This window comes from Oratosquilla oratoria, chromosome 32 (assembly GCF_046742065.1).
Source record: "Oratosquilla oratoria isolate Oo_2021 chromosome 32, ASM4674206v1, whole genome shotgun sequence".
NCBI classification, from domain to species: domain Eukaryota; kingdom Metazoa; phylum Arthropoda; class Malacostraca; order Stomatopoda; family Squillidae; genus Oratosquilla; species Oratosquilla oratoria.
In genome coordinates, this window is record NC_134808.1 from 22894221 (window position 1) to 22910486 (window position 16266).

The 16266-nt window shown below is 37.8% G+C and overlaps 1 protein-coding gene across 2 annotated transcripts in view; it reads left to right on the forward strand.

The window, feature by feature from the left end:
• Nucleotides 1-564: 564 nt before the first annotated feature.
• Nucleotides 565-16266, forward strand: part of Sgt1 (suppressor of G2 allele of skp1) — a 38307-nt gene continuing 22605 nt past the window's right edge. Inside the window, exons 1-2 of one of the 2 annotated variants that reach the window (XM_076213876.1) lie at nucleotides 565-721; nucleotides 12595-12643. In XM_076213876.1, coding sequence (XP_076069991.1) covers nucleotides 702-721; nucleotides 12595-12643 — 69 coding nt within the window. In that variant the 5' untranslated portion in view covers nucleotides 565-701. Of the gene's footprint in view, nucleotides 722-1096; nucleotides 1120-12594; nucleotides 12644-16266 lie in introns of those variants that run through there. The other variant, XM_076213877.1, reaches the window with a different exon arrangement.

The following is a 16266-nucleotide window of genomic DNA, read 5'->3' on the forward strand; positions in this document are numbered from 1 at the left end:
TCACTGTCATTTACCATACTCTCAGGGAGGTAATTTATAAATATAACAAACAACAGTGGTCCAAGAACAGACCCCTGAGGCACTCCACTTGTCACAGGCTTCCATCCTGACATTTCTCCCTTCACCACCACTCTTTGATGTTTTTGTGTTAAAAATGTTGCTAACCATTCTAGATATTCCGATCCAATTCCATAACTTCTAACTTTACTTAATAATCTTATATGTGCAACTCTTTATAACATTATTGAATGGATCTTTTAACTTCTAGTTTTGCTAAGAAGTCCGAGGATGGCACAAGAAAGTCCCTAAGACTTGTTTCCACTGTTAGCCTTCTTTACCAGTGGGGTTTGAACCAACGCCTAGTTTGATCAATTCTACTTGTTTATGTTAAACGGAATAGGGCTTATAGTTACCATGATACTCAAACCAACCCTCAAATGTTAATGTGTCACTTGCCTGGAAAATGTAAACTTGTACACTATGTACGACAGTATGAAATTCGAATTGGCTGTTTCTTCTAGTTCATTTGGCTACTTCAAGGATAGATTAGGTTTGGCGGTTTTCACATGTAGCTTGGCGGATTCGGAAGTGTTTGCTTGGTAACACTTGTGTGAGCAAAACAAGATCAGCTGGGACTCAAAAAGTCGAGTTGGACGGCAATATAGAAAGGAGGTATTCACCGCTTAATTTTGAGCAATCTCATGGCGAATGAAACCCTTATGTAAGTTTTTGTAATTGTGGTCTCACGATTTCATTGAACGAAACATCCAACAAGAGTCGAGTGCTTACAGTGACAGTAAATCATCACTACGTTACATGGAACTTAATCGTGATGAAATCAATGTTGTGAATATTATTGCAACAGTCTTTAAATACCCTATCTGTTTAGAAACAGTGACACAATCAGGATTTGTCAAACGGGGTGGTGGGGGGGGGACACGGGAGCTCCCTTAAGATCGTACTCAAAGACAAAGAATTGGGGAGGGACTGGCAACAGCCAACAGTCAAGAAACGGTTTCTTAAGTACGTAATGTATGCAGAAAATATTATTACAGCTAATATATGAGGACTTAGGAAGAATTTCAAACTAGAGTGATATGTTTTTCTTCAGATGAAAAGGTAAATGTGCTACGGATGTGACGGGGGCTACATCATGATCATCATCATGCCTTGGCTGGTTATCCTTTACTAAATAAGTCTTATTTAGTAAAGGATAACCAGCCATAAGTATGTATCCAACAGGCTTCTTATTATAAGAAGCCTATTGGATACATACTTATGAGAATTTCGCTTGTTATTGGCACAGCTGAGGTAGACCTTCACTGGTTCAAATAGAATGGGTAATACTACTTACCACATGACATGTCATGTTGACAGTAAAGTTTTATTCATAGTTATATATTAGATAATCTAATTAATGATAATTTAATTGATAATATTGAAATAAAAGCCTAGTTTACTGTTGATGGGAGATAGTTTACAAGGTATTGTTTTAGTTGTGCACACCTATGTGATATAGCATTAAAAAACTAAATATTAATTTTGAAAATTAAGGTACATGAACGTAGTATGCTATATTCTTGGCAGAAATAAATAACAAGAAACTTTGCAACTAGCCTATCTACTAACGAACGAAGCTGCTAGGATATGGTATGGATGCCACGCCATCGTCTGTCCAGTCCAGTTACTGTTAGTTAGATGATGGCTTTCATGTTGTGGACAGGGTATTCTCCAACAACAGGTGATGTTATTAAACACTGTTACAAAGACAATAGGGCTTCCTTGGACTTTGTGAGAACATGGGGCTCTGCCATCATCTGTTAATTGTCTGAAGTACAATAATAATCAGGCTGTCAGCATCCATGATGATGACCCAGACGATCTTTAGTATTTGAGGTACCAAATTACTAAATATAGGTTAGGTTATGTAGGTTAGAATAGATGAATTTATCATCCTTTCGTTTCTTCAACCTTGGCGTGTATCAAAACAAACGATGTATCCTTCAATTGCTGCAACTTCATTTGTTAGTAAATTGGTTTTAGCAACTTTTTTGTTATTGATTTCCAGCAAGAACATTCCATATTGTGTTGATGTATTATAATTTATAAAATTATTTTCTATTGGTATATCACATAAGTGTGCATAACTAAAAATTTAGTTTACAATAGATGGGATCCTTAACCTCTTCACTCCAGGGCACATCGCACATCAGGCAGCATTAACTGCCCGACGTGCGATGTTGCACCATAATAATCGAATTATAAAAAATAAAGTCAGTGCTCAATCGTTCGTTCTTTCACCCATGAATTTTGATAACCATAGAAAATATGATGAAGCCAGTTTAGAGAGAATGGAGGTTACGTAGGTACGACTACAATAAATATAATCAAGACGCCGACGTCGGCATCATCGCGTATCCACTTGCTCCTCATGACGCCTACATAGGCATCACCGTATGGAAGTGGTTAAAAGAAATGCAAAAACCTACCTTAGTAAGTCTCTTAACCCCTTCCATACGGTGCCGCACACGTAGGCGTCATGGACTTAGATCTCGGTGGCAGCAACCAATGCCAGCCGTACGTGTCGTAATAATACTCGCATCATAAAATATAGTCACCGCTTATATCGATCGTTCTCTCTTCACCCGTGAATTTTGATAACCATAGAAAATGCGATTACAAAAGAATTAGAAAGAATGTCATTATAGAGGGGCGACTACAATAAATATAATCAAGACGCCGATATGGCAGCCTCGCGAATACACTCGCTCCCCATGACACCTACGTGTGCGGCACCGTATGGAAGGGGTTAACCTCCCATGTAATTGGTCACTGTAAATGCTTGGTTTACCTGGTAAAATTGGTGGTACTCTGGGTATTTCTTTTGGGGGACCCTGTGTAGCTATTTATCATGTTATTATTACTTGATAAATATGTAGTACATGCCGGGAATAATGGTAATCAGGTTATTGAGGGAGTCACAGGCATGAGCCTCTTCCAGAACTTCATCTGTGAGTATGGTAAACATAATCGTGATTGATTGCCTACTTTGCAGCTATGTGAAAATCCTCGTCCATTGGGGGTATATTAGGTGTTTCTTGGGGGAACTCAATGTACTTATTTATCATTATATATTTATCACAATAAATTTGATACTAATATGATAAATAGGTACATCAGGTCCCTCCTAGAAACACCCAATATACCGCCAATGGACTAGGGTTTCACATAGCTGTGAAGTAAGCAATCAATCACAATTATGTTTACTGTATATTCATAAGTTGAATTTTTTATAAAGTAAATACATATATATCAATCAGAAATAACAATGAAATATATATAAGGCATAATACATGATAATAACATGATAAATAGCTATATAGGGTCCCCCAAAAGAAACACCCAGAGTAACACCCATTTTAGCACCAGTTTTAACAGTTAAACTGGGCATCCCATGTAATTGAACTAGGTAAGCTTGTAGAAACAATGGAATTGTATGAGAAAGTTTAGGTTGCAGCACTGTCTCCATTAAGAGATAACATTGATGATTGCTCGTGTTGCTAGAAAGTTGCTGGAATTTTGACCTTAAAGTCAGGGAGCCATGGTATTGTGACACCCCCACCTTGGCTGCATGTATGTTCAGAAGGACAAAATTTGATGTATGAAAAGGTCTATAATTTTGTGGATGATTAATTCCATTTTTCACTCGAGATAAAGGAATATGCGGTTTCATTATTTCAGAAATAGTTAACCTGGAAGGCTGGTATGTATATATATATATATATATATTATATATATATATATATATATATATATATATATATATATATATAAATATATGTATATGTGTGTGTATTTACCTAGTTGTATTCTATGGGAAGGGGAGCTATGCTCATAGTGTCCTGTCTTCATGTCTCATTTTATCTAGACTGTTTTTAAATTCATATATCGTTTTTGCACACACCACTTTCTCATCTAACTTGTTCTAAACGTCTATTACCCTGTGGGGAAAGCTGTTCTTTTTCAGGTCTCTTCTATAACTGTCTTTCTTGATTTTCTCGTGGTGACCCTTTTTTGTATCTCGCAAGATCAAGTTTGCTCTTAAATTCTTGTATTGTGTTTGCACACACTATTTTTTCATCTAATTTGTTCTATATATGTATCACTCTGTGTGGGAAGCTGTTCTTTTTTCAGGTCTCTTCTGTAGTTATCCTTTTTGAGTTTCATTGCATGTCCTCTTGTTTTTCCTTTCATAATTCTGTAGATGGTTAGTAGGTCCCCTCATTCTCTTCTTTATTCCAGGGTCGGCATTCCAGTTCAGCCAGTCTTTATTCATATGTCAGGTTTGAAAGTGTTGGGGGCATCTTTGTCATTGCTCTTTGTATTCTTTCTAATTTTCTTGTATTCTTTTTTGTATTGGGTGACCATATCAGCACTTCATATGCCAGTTTTGGCCTTATCAGTGTAATATTTTCTTAATCATTCCCTTATCCAGGTATTTAAAGGCCACCTTTATTGATCTCAAAAATCGTATGTTTCTCCGACTATTTTATTTATATGTTTATCTGGCAACATGTCTTTGGTGATGATTACTCCTAGGTCCCTTTCAGAATTGACTTTCTTTACTTCTTTTCTGTCAATTTTATACTGTCCTGATATTCTCTTCTTGCTTTTCCCAAATTGAATTATACTGCACTTCTTGATAGATGTTAAATTCTACCTCCCATCTCTTGTTCCACTCTGAGACTTGCTCAGATCACTCTGTAATGAGTCACAGTCTATTTCAGAGTTTATTCTCTTTAATAATTTTGAGTCATCCGCAAAGCAGTTCATGTACCGTAACTTTCAATACCTTCATCCATGTCATTTACATATATAGCAAACATTATTGAAGCTAGTACTTACTCCTGTGGGATGCCACTACTCATTTCTTCCCATTTTGAATATTTGTCTCTGAGTACTACTCTCATTTTTCTTCCATCCAATTCAATAGTTTTCCATGTATGCCTCCAATTGTTTCCAATTTATATAGCAATTTTCTGTGTGGTACCTTATCAAATGCCTTTTGTAGGCCCAGGAAGGCACAGTCTGCCCAGCCATCCCTTTCTTGCAATATATCTATCAAATTAGTGGTACCGGTACATGATCTTCCCTGTCTGAATCCAAATTGCCTCTGGTTCAATATATTATTCTCTTCCAGATATTTTGTCCATTCATCTTTGATGATTCTCTCACAAATTTTATCTATTGTACTCATTAGGGACACCGGTCCATAATTTGTTGGGTCTTCCTTATTTCCCCCCTTATATATTGACACTATATTGGAATTTTTCCAGTCTCCTGTTAATTTTCCTTCTTTGAGTGAGCATTCAATTATTTTGTATATTTTTCTTGTTAGTTCATCTATACATTCCTTTAGTATCCAGTTTGCAACTCTATCCGGGCCATGTGACTTGATTCCTGATTTCATTCTGAGCTATATTTAATTTCTTCATTGGAGGAAATCTTACTTCATTTCTTTGATCACAGTTTTGTAGATTTTTTTTCCTCTTTGTGTGTGTGTATATATTGGATCACATGAAGAATGATCACCCCAGACTTTGACAGGGCTCATGATGCATACATAGGCATCATCGTATTGAAGAAGTTAACCTTGTCCAGTCAATCAGTCAATCTGTTACCCTAAATATCTCTTGGAGGCGACCCATGGTTCCTAGTGAACTGGCAACAGCCACTGGATTGGCCCATAAGTCACTCAAGATGATTGTCTACATCTAGGGAGGGGCAGTGCACTTACCTAGTTGTAGTATATAAGGAAGAATCACAGGTTGTTGGGTCCCATCTCCTTTCCAATTTATCATACCTAGCCTGAAATTCGTGTACAATTCCAACCTGTATCCTTGATTCCCAGTTATCATATTTAGATATGAATTCATATATTCTGGCTTGGGCTATATTACCTTCTAAGCTATTCCAAGTATTAATGCAACCATATGGAATTTATTTTATTTTATATTATTTAGATATGTTGTCTTCCTTAATTTGTTCTCATAAACTCTTAAAACCCTCCTATGCTTAATCAAGAGACCTCTTGTAAAACACCTGGGCAGTGGAATTTTAGACAAAGGGTGGAGGGTAGTGGGATAGCTGGTGAGATTGTTTAATGTGTATCTAAGAGAAGGAAGTGTACCAGTAAACTGTAGGAGTATATTTCCATTTTATAAGAGAAAAGGGACAAATATGAAAGTAAGAGTTTTAAAGAGATCACTGTTAAGTTTAGTCAGTATGGTGTATAGGAGGATGTTGAGAGGATTAGGAAAGAACAAAGGGAATAATTGGGGAAAAGCAGTGTGGGTTTGGGAAAGGAATAAGGTGTATAGATTAAGTATTTATGGTAAGACAGATGAAAAAAATTGTGAAGGGTGATGATGTTTCTTGGGCTTTCATGGGTTTGGAGAAAGTGTATGATAGGGTTGACTTGTATTGTAGATGTATGGGTTAGGGGGAAATCTGTCGAGGTCAGTTTGTTGCTATGACTATGCCAATATTGTGTTATATTTTTTCTGGCTTCTCTTGGAAGGAGTTTTTCTGTGGGGCTAATGGATGAGGTAATAAGGGAAGTAAATATGACGGGATGGAGAGTGGGAGATCACTGATTAAGTGAATCAGTCTTGCTGTGAATGTACTGTGTCTTGCTGTATTGCTTATGGCCCAGGTCAGTGGGTGGGATACAGGGATGACCCATCATCCATGAGGAGCTAGGACGAGAAGGGGGAAAGGGTGATGGATGGGAGTGGAATGGGTGGGAGTAGGTATGGCTATTTCCCTTACAAAGGGGGAAAAGTGATTGGTATAAAGATAGAAATATGAAAGTGCTGAGCAGGGGTTTGGAGTTGGTTAATGAGATTGAAGGGTAGTGTGAATTGAGCTATTGGTTTTTGCAGATGATACTGTGTTTGTGAGCAAGTATGAGGATAGATTGAAACAATTGGTGGCAAAGTTTAAGATGGTGTGTGAAAGGAGAATGCTTAATGTAGGCAAAAGCAAGGTAGTGAGATGTAAAAGGGCTGATGGTGGTAGGTTGGATGCTAATTTTATGGGGGCTGGAAGGAAATGAGAGAGTGTTTGGGGTTGCATGTAGCAGTGAGTGGGAGAATGGAGGCGGAGGAGAGTTATAGTGTAAAGGGGGCAAATGAATGTCTTGAGGGAGTGAAAAATGTCATGAGAAATAGGTGTCTGGGTCTGTATACTAAGAGAAGGTTGTACAAAGGAATGATTGTGCCTTGAGTACCGTATTTTTCGGTGTATGACCCGCGGCTTTTTGCCTCAGAAAGGGGCCAAAATTCGGGGGTGCGGGTGATATAAAGGTGCGGGTCATCTGTGGATTCTGGTTAGAAATTACCCTCTTATGCAGTCAAAAAAAAAAAAAAAAAAAAATGAACGATTAGTTTAGCTGGGTGCCCTCTCGGATCGGGGATTTGCGGGGGGACCGACCGGATTCGTCGTTTGAAAGTTGATTAAAGTCATAATACAGCGCGTACTATCGAGACAAACGACAAAGAGAAGGTAGGATTTGTCTTACCCGCTTTACATGCTCTTGTTATTAATAAAGGCATTATCACAAATAAAACAGGCTTAACTAAACAGCATGAACACAATACAAGTGACCGGTACCAACACCAACATCGTGTGTCGCGATCAAACAAAAACAAGCGGGCGGCCATTTTCGCAATTGCAAATTACAAACTGTACCTGATTCCTTAATGCTAAATTTGTGTATTACATGTGGGTCGTTCAAGCATGGAAGAAAATTAAAGAATCGACTATTCAGAACGGTTTCCGTAAATCAGAAATGTGCCATCCTGCAATGTTCGATGCATGCTATGACTCGGAAAAGGAATCGGACGAATCCGAAATCGAAATGGAAACGGATGAGGTCACTGCATCAGAATTGGCCGATTTATACCACAACCTCTTCCATGACGATACAGAGGATGAGGAATTCGATGGCTTCGTGAGCGATGATACGCCTTCATAAACATTGACTGTCGTCTGTGATCACCGTGTTTTTTTTTTCTAATAACGATGTGCTCCATTGACTCTGTTCATAACAGTTCAGTAATGTGCTCCATTATTGTTCTATTCTATTGAAAACTAACCATTGGAAATTGTTTGGTTTAAAAATTAATTACCAGTGTTTGTATGGCATTTATAAACCAATTGATTAATTACCGGTAAACAATCAAACAGGGTTTTATGGCATTATTTACACAAATTTATTAAGGTTCTTTGTAATATATATATATAAGTGCAATAAAATATATTGAAATGTAATTTGTTGGTTATTCTTCATCTTCATCACAATCAGAAATAAATAGGACTGGAGGAATACTAGTATCATGATCATGAATCGCAATGCCGCGTCTTCGACCCATCCCAAAGGCATCGTAAGATCAGTTGCACACTTTCGAGATCACCCCTCTTTCATCGAAGCTACCACTACATCTAGTGGCAGCTTCAGAAACCAAATTGTGATGAATCCTGAAAAACAAGATATCACCAAGAAACCTGCTAATATCGGAAAACATATATCTTTTTTTTTTATAAATCACATAAGCATTGATGAAACAGAAAATTTAGAAAAAGCCTCAGCTTTGAAATTACTTTGATCACCACGTCAACGGCCGGCCGTAACAACAACCGCCGTGAGCTGTGCCTGTGGCCACCCATGCATGGGTGGTATACATCGTCGGATCTACACTGCCGCGCACGCCATATGACTGCGGGTCATACAGCGGTGCGGGTCTTGTGTGGATTTTCACTAAGGTGTAAGGGGGTGCGGGTCATATAACGGTGTGGGCTATAGTCCGAAAAATACGGTACTGTATGTAGCTGGGACTTTGCATTGAGAAAGGAAGAACCTATATCTGCTTGAAATTAAATGTTTGCAAAGATGGATAAAGTGAAAAATGTGGTGGTGATGCAGAGAGCAGGGTTGGAAAGAGTTATTGGATAAGGTAGATCAAAGAGTGCTGAGGTGGTATGGGCATATGAAAAGAATGAGGAAAAACTATAAGAGTGGAAAACAGAATGAGAGAACTTAAGAGGAAATCCATGAATGAGGTGAATGAATTGGGTGACAGGAGCACTGGAGGCAAGAAGAATGTCTGTTGAACAAGGGAGAATGCAGGGGATAGGAGTATATGGAGAGTGGTTCTGAATGAGTGAAGAAATAAAATTATGTTACCTGAAGGAATATTTTTGTTGTCTCCTCCATAGAGTTTTCTAGTGGATGAGGGAAGGGGGTCTACATATAATGAAGATAAACTAGCCATGGCTGTTGGACCCTACTGTGGAGGTGCTATGCCTTGCTTCATTGCCTTTGGCCCAATTTTGGCAATGGAGAGGGATAACTCTTCATCCATGAGGCACCATGATTACTACTACTATTACTACTCCAGTGGCACTTTGGCCCTCTGACCCCACACCACTTGAATCAGCCTCAATCAACAATCCCTGTCCAAGGCACTTTCTTCCCAATCATCATCATCATACAGGTCTATCTTGTTTACTGCTTCCATGACCTTTTCCCTCCATTGCTTTCTAGGTCTTCCCCATGGTCCTCCATACAATCTTAAAGCTGAAGTTGCCAAGTTTCTGTTCCAATATCAGTCTCAAAGACTCACCTCAGAACATCAGCTGAGGCAAGCTTCAACCCACCACCATGGTGCCCAGCCATAGTAGTAACCTCCCATTAAACAGCTTAAGTTCACAGGCCCAGGCGGGGATCGATCTGCTGACCCCATGATTATCAGGCCAGCATGTTACCACTGTACTAGCCAGGAGGCTAGGATAGGCAATTTTAATACATTCTTCATCAGAGTGTATACTGTATTCTGCACATCTCAATCTAGCAGCCCTCATTTTATCTATAATATTTACAAGGTTAAGGTTGTCAAAGCTGGATATTATGCCTTGTACTCCATCAATTTTTATTAATGTCATATAGGAGGATAAATGGGTTTTGGATAGGTGTAGAGTGGTATGTTTTGACTTGGCCTTCCCCTTTAAAAAGGGGAAAAGGTCTTGTGATTTGCATGTAAAAATATAACTGTTTTATGACTATAAGAGCATGATGAGTCCACTATCAATTCAAAACATAGTTTATGTGTGAGTGGAAGCACCTTGCATGCATCTGATTAGTAACAATGATGAGAAAATTCAACAGAGGTCTTAGTCTAGAATTCCTCTTGCATGTCAATTAAATTGGTATATATATTTTTTTTTGCATGATTTCTTACTTCTATCATTATGTTTCATTGAAATGTACATCATGATTATGTGGTATTGATTAGTTTAAGAAATGCTGCACAGTATAAGCTGCAGAAATAGTGTATTTAGAACTTATAATTGTAATGTCAGAAACCACCATGTCAAAAACATCTGTAGCAATTAGCATTACTGTAGAATTAGAACCTACTGTATTTGTACTGTGAAATGATTTATTGGTATCCCCAATTTGTCATAATGGCTTTGGATACTTTTGATATTTGTAGAAACCAGGGACCAGTGATGGGACCTGCTAGAAGTGGTCCTGCAATATAGTTATCAGAAAAAACATTTCCTTGTTGTCCATCAAAAATACACCTTCACCTTCATCTGGAGTTGTAGTCCCAAGGGAGTAACTGTCTCTAGATTGGGCCCAAGATCTATATCAACATCATATCCCCCATCTTTTCACACAAGGAGGGCTGACAGCCAGTGACTGCTCCCCTCCTTCCACAGCTATAAGCTACATAGAAGTAGTCCCATACTAATACAACAGACAACAATTCAGAATATCTATAGAAAGGGACAAGGACCATTTCCAGAGATTGTGGGGGTGCAAGTTTTCAGTCAGTGAAACTTGAGGCAGCAGTAATTATTATTTTGTATAACACTACTTAGGAGGGAAACATGGCGAACAATTGGGTAAGAGTAATGTAGGATTTAGAGAGGAAGAAGAGGTGTGCAGAGCAGGTATTTGTGATGGGACAGGTATGTGAGAAGTGTTTAGTAAAAGATAATGTTTTATGGTCATTCATTTATATGGAGTTGTATGATAGGATTTATAAATAAGCTTGTAGAGGGTGTTAAAGGTATATACAGTGGGGGAATTTTGTTGAAAGCAGCCAAGAACTGTTGTATGATTAATAGTGCATGTGTGAGAGTTGGGAATGGTGAGTTAATGGTTTGCCCTAAATGTTATTTAATGTCATCATGGTTGTTCAATGTATATGAATAGGGTGATAAGGGAGGTAAAGGCAAGGGTACAAGGTACAGACTTGGATTTGTTGAAAAATGAACCAGTGGGTGACACTGCATTTGTGGCTGACTTTGAGGAACATTAAAACAGTACCAGCACAGAACAGGCCTGGCCAGATTCAAATTGTCACAGAAGGCACAGAATGCCTCATACTTCAATGCCCCACACTAACAATCCTGAGACGACAATGCTATATCTTACCCAAGTAACCTATGGTTCCACCTGGAGGCTATTGCCTGTTACCTGGAGGCCACAGGCCCTCTGCAAGAGAGACCAGGGACAATGAATTGATTGATTTAAAGAGAGATTTGAAACAGTTGGAAACTGAGTTTGGGAGGGTATATTAGAGAAAAATGTTTTGAGTGAACATAGGCAAAAGCAGTGTCAAGATATACACAGAATGATGGTAGTAGGTGATAGGATGAATGAGTGTGAAGAGTAAAATACTTGAAATGGAGAGTTGTATTTTGACGGTTATATGGGGTGATGAATGAAGGAGTGGTTGTGGGGTTGGATAATAAAGTAAAGGAAACAAGTAAACATCTTGATGGACTGAAAAATGTTAAGAGGAATAGGATTAAGTGATTGCACTCATGATGCTGTATGGAGCAGAGACTTGGAATATAAGGGAAGCAGAATTTTTTTTTTTTTTTTAAGTGTCAAAAGAATGATAGAAAGGGGATTGTTGGATAGGGTAGATCAGAGTGCTGAGTTTGCTTGGGCATATAGAAAGAATGAATGAGGAAAGACTGAAAAATAATGGAAAACAGAAGTGGATGTAGTGAACTTGAGAAGAAGACTGAGAATGAAATGGATAGATAGAATGAAAAGGGCCTTGGATGCATAAAGAATGTCTGTTGAGCAGGCAAGAGAGAGCAGGAGGTGGGGATGAGTGGAGGGAGATTGTGGGTGGATGGAGGGATGATGTGACCGGAAGGAATGCTCTCATTTGCTTTATAAATTGTTTCTAGTGGGTCAGAAGGGGAGGTCACCTCATGATGAAAAAGTGGGGGTAAACTAGCTCTGGCTGTAAGGTCCTGCAGTGGAAGAGTTATGTCTCATTGCATTGCTTTTGGCCCAGGCAGTGTGATGAAGGATAAGGATGACTTCATATCCAAGATGCTAAGATGGGACAGGTGTTTTAGTTAAATGGATTGTAATTGGGTATAGTGCAGGTGTGTGCTTTAATACAGCCACTTCCCCTGTAAAGGGGTGAGAACCTGTGATGTATATTGTATATAACATTGTTTAGAATACATTAGTCATTATTTTTACCATCTCTCTTCCAGTGAAATTGATAAGCTGATAGGAGAAGGATCCTATCTTCGAGCTGTTGAGGTTTGTTTCATTGTTTATATTAAAGATTTATTGTTAATGCTATTAGTTAATAGTAAATTATTGTTACTGATGCTGGTTAGTTGGGTAAAGTTATATTTTATAAGAATGAGAAAAACCTGATGATTGCCATACATATGTGGATAGTTTGTATATGCATACCAAGGGCCCTTTCCCCCTTACAAAGGAGGTAGCCAAAGTCGAAGGCCTAAATCCACTCCCAGTGATGCTGCTAGGAACTTTATTTTAAAATGCATACCAGCACCAAGTTTATTTATTCATATGATATTTTCATATATTTATAAACTATCCCTTGCTGTGGATTGTTTGTAAATATATGAAAATACCATATGAATAAATGGACTTGGTGATGGTATGCATTTCAAAATAAAGTTCATAGCTCCATCACTTTTGATCCAAACAGTATGGTGGGGGACAGGGAAACCCTTCATCCCAGAGGGTCTGAAGTAGAAGGAATGGTTGAATAGATTGTATTTATAATGTGGGGGTGTTTTGTCTTGGCCAACTCCCATAAAAGGGGGAAAGGGCTGCTTGTATTTACCTAGTTGTATTATATGGGAAGGGGAGCTATGTTCGTAGTGACCCGTCTTTGGATCTCGCAACATCTAGTTTGTTCTTAAATTCTTGCATGGTGTTTGCACACACTATTGTTTCATCCAATTTGTTCCAGACTCCCATCACTCTCTAGAAGACTTTTTTTTTTTTTTCAATATCTCTTGTATAACTATCCTTTATGAGTTTGTTTCTTTTCATGTCTCCTTGTTTTTCTTCTGTCCCACTTTAATAAGTCTTCTCTGTCAAGGACTTCCAAGCCTTTCATGATTCTGTAAATGGCCAATAGATTGCCTCTTTCTCTTCTTTGTTTCAGGGATGGTAGTACCAGTTTAGACAATCTTTGCTCATATGTCAATTTTGAAAATGTTGGAGCCATCCTTGTCGTTGTTCTTTGGATTCTTTCTAGTTTCCTTATATTCTTTTTTTGTACTGGGTGTCCATAGTGTGGCAGCATACTCCAATCTTGGTCTTATCAGTGTGAATAGTATTTTTTTTACCATTACCTCATCCAAGTAATTAAAAGCCACCTTTATTGATCTTAGTAAATCATAGGTTTCTGCAACTATTTTATTTATCTGCATGTCTGGGGACGTGCCTTTGGTGATAATTACTCCTAGGTCCTTTTTGGGACCAACTTTCTTTATTTCCTTTGCACCGATTTTATATTGTCCTGAAATTCTTTTTTTACTTCTTCCAAATTCCATTTTACTACATTCCTTAATGCTAAAGTTCACTTCCCACTTGTGACTCCATTCCCAGACTGTCCAGGTCTCTCTGTAGCAATTCACAATCTTTTTTTGTTCTTATTTTCTTAAGTAGTTTTGCATCATCTGCAAAGAAGTTTATGTAACATTCTACACCATGTCATTTACATGCATAGCAAACATTATTGGAGCCAATACCAAACCCTGTGGGATTCCATTTATCATTTCTTCCCAAGTAGAGTTTTTATATCTGAGCACTACTCGCCTTTTTCTCTCATGCGAGAAATCTTCCATACATTTCAATAATTTTCCATGTATACCTCCTGTTGTTTCAAGTTTTCTTAATAGTATATGTATGGTCCTTTATCAACCACTTTTTGTAAGTCTAGGAAAGCACAGTCTGCCCATCCGTCCTTTTTTTGCATTAAATCTATTAACCTTGAACAGAAACAGGTCAGATTTGTGGCACATGATCTTCCCTGTCTAAAATTGAATTGTTTCAGATTTAGTATATTGTTCTCCTCCAGAAGTTTAGTCCATCTACTTTTGAAGACTTTTTCACAAATTTTAGCTATTGTACTTGTAAAGGAGACCAGTCTATAGTTTGTTGGGTCTTGTCTCCCCCTTTGTATATTGGCATGATATTAGCATTTTTCCAATCTTGTGGTACCTTTCCTTCTTTGAGTGAGCTATCTATTGTCTTGTATATTTTGTCCATTAGTTTATCTGTACATTATTTTAGTATCCAGTATGCAATTCTCTCCTGGCCATGTGATTTTCTGACATCAAGGTTCATTATTTGGTCCCTTGTTTCTTTCTTTGTCACAATAATTTCTCTCATTGGGGAGGGGATCTTTCTCCCCTTCCTTCATTCCAATTGTGTATGTTTTCTTTTGTGAATACAGATTTGAAATGTTTGTTCATAATTTCAGCCATTTCTATATCCTCTGTATATTCTATGTTGCCTTGACATGGTTTTACTATTTCCTGTTTATTTTTTAGTTTACCATTGACATATCAGTAAAATGATTTAGTTTGATCTTTACATTTGTCTATTATGTCTTTTCCATAGTTTCTTTTTTCTTCCAAGCATATTTTTACATAGTAATTTCTGAGCTTAATATATATTTGCCACTTACCATTTTTTTTTCCATCTTTTCCAAGCTCTGTGTGATTTATCTTTTGCCTCGCTACATTTTTTGTTATACCAGCACTTAATGTAAAAATTTTCCTGGTTTTGTTTTGGTATGTATCTATCCACTCCTTCATTATAAATTTCTTTTAATATCATCCATTTCTCTTCCACCTCTGTTTCTTTATTAAAGAAGAAGTTTGTGTGTGTGAACATATATATATATATATATATACAGTCGAACCTCGAAAGCCCGGACTAATTGGGGGGAAGGGCGGTCCGGTCATGCCAAAAGTCCGGTCATCGAAAATGTCTCCTAACACCCGTAGATTTTCGTAGTGGTATACATATAGGTAATGTATGATATAGCATAGAAACACATAAGAATAATACTCTAACACTGTAATAATAACAATACTGTAATAATAATACTATAATACTAATAATTCTGTAATAACTAATACAGGCATGTAGATGTACTGTACATACAGTGTACTGTACTGTATTTTTTATTACGTACACTGTAAATATCGGAAGGTATGCACGTGGGACAGTGGTGGCAGCCAGGGTTGCCGCGTTTTCTACACTGCCATGTAGAATGGGAGTGTTGCCATACCAGGGCATACATTTTTCTCGGGTGTGTGCAGACTTTCATAGCAAGATATGCTTGTCAAACTTTGACAAAATGTTGGTTCTAGTTTTTTTATTCTTGAATGTATATAAGGCCCCCATGCCCTAACATATTCAGTAAGATATAATTTTTTTTTTCTATATTATTATCGCTAAAAGGAAGCTGAAACTTTAGCGTAGAAATTTTTTCTACACCGTAAAAACGTATCTTTTGGGGTGTAATATCTTATAAGTAACACAATTACCAATAAAAGTCATATTTTGATGTACCATTTATTATTTGATAACTAGTTCTATGATTTTTAAACAAAAGTTTGAGTTTTTGAATGTTTTTAACAGCCCGCTGATATGTAGAAAAAAAATTCCTCATGTCCTTGTGCAGTTGCCACATGCCACTATTTTACTACGTTTTGGTACAAAATTCTACGAAACGGCAGCCCTGGTGGCGGCTTGACTGGGCCGGGTTTGAGTACACGTGTACGGCCGTCGCTGCCACCTACCGGACAAATAGGGAACTTTGCTTGAAAAGTCCGCCCTTTGTTCATTTCGACCGGTCATACGAGGGTCCGGGCTTTTGAGGTTCG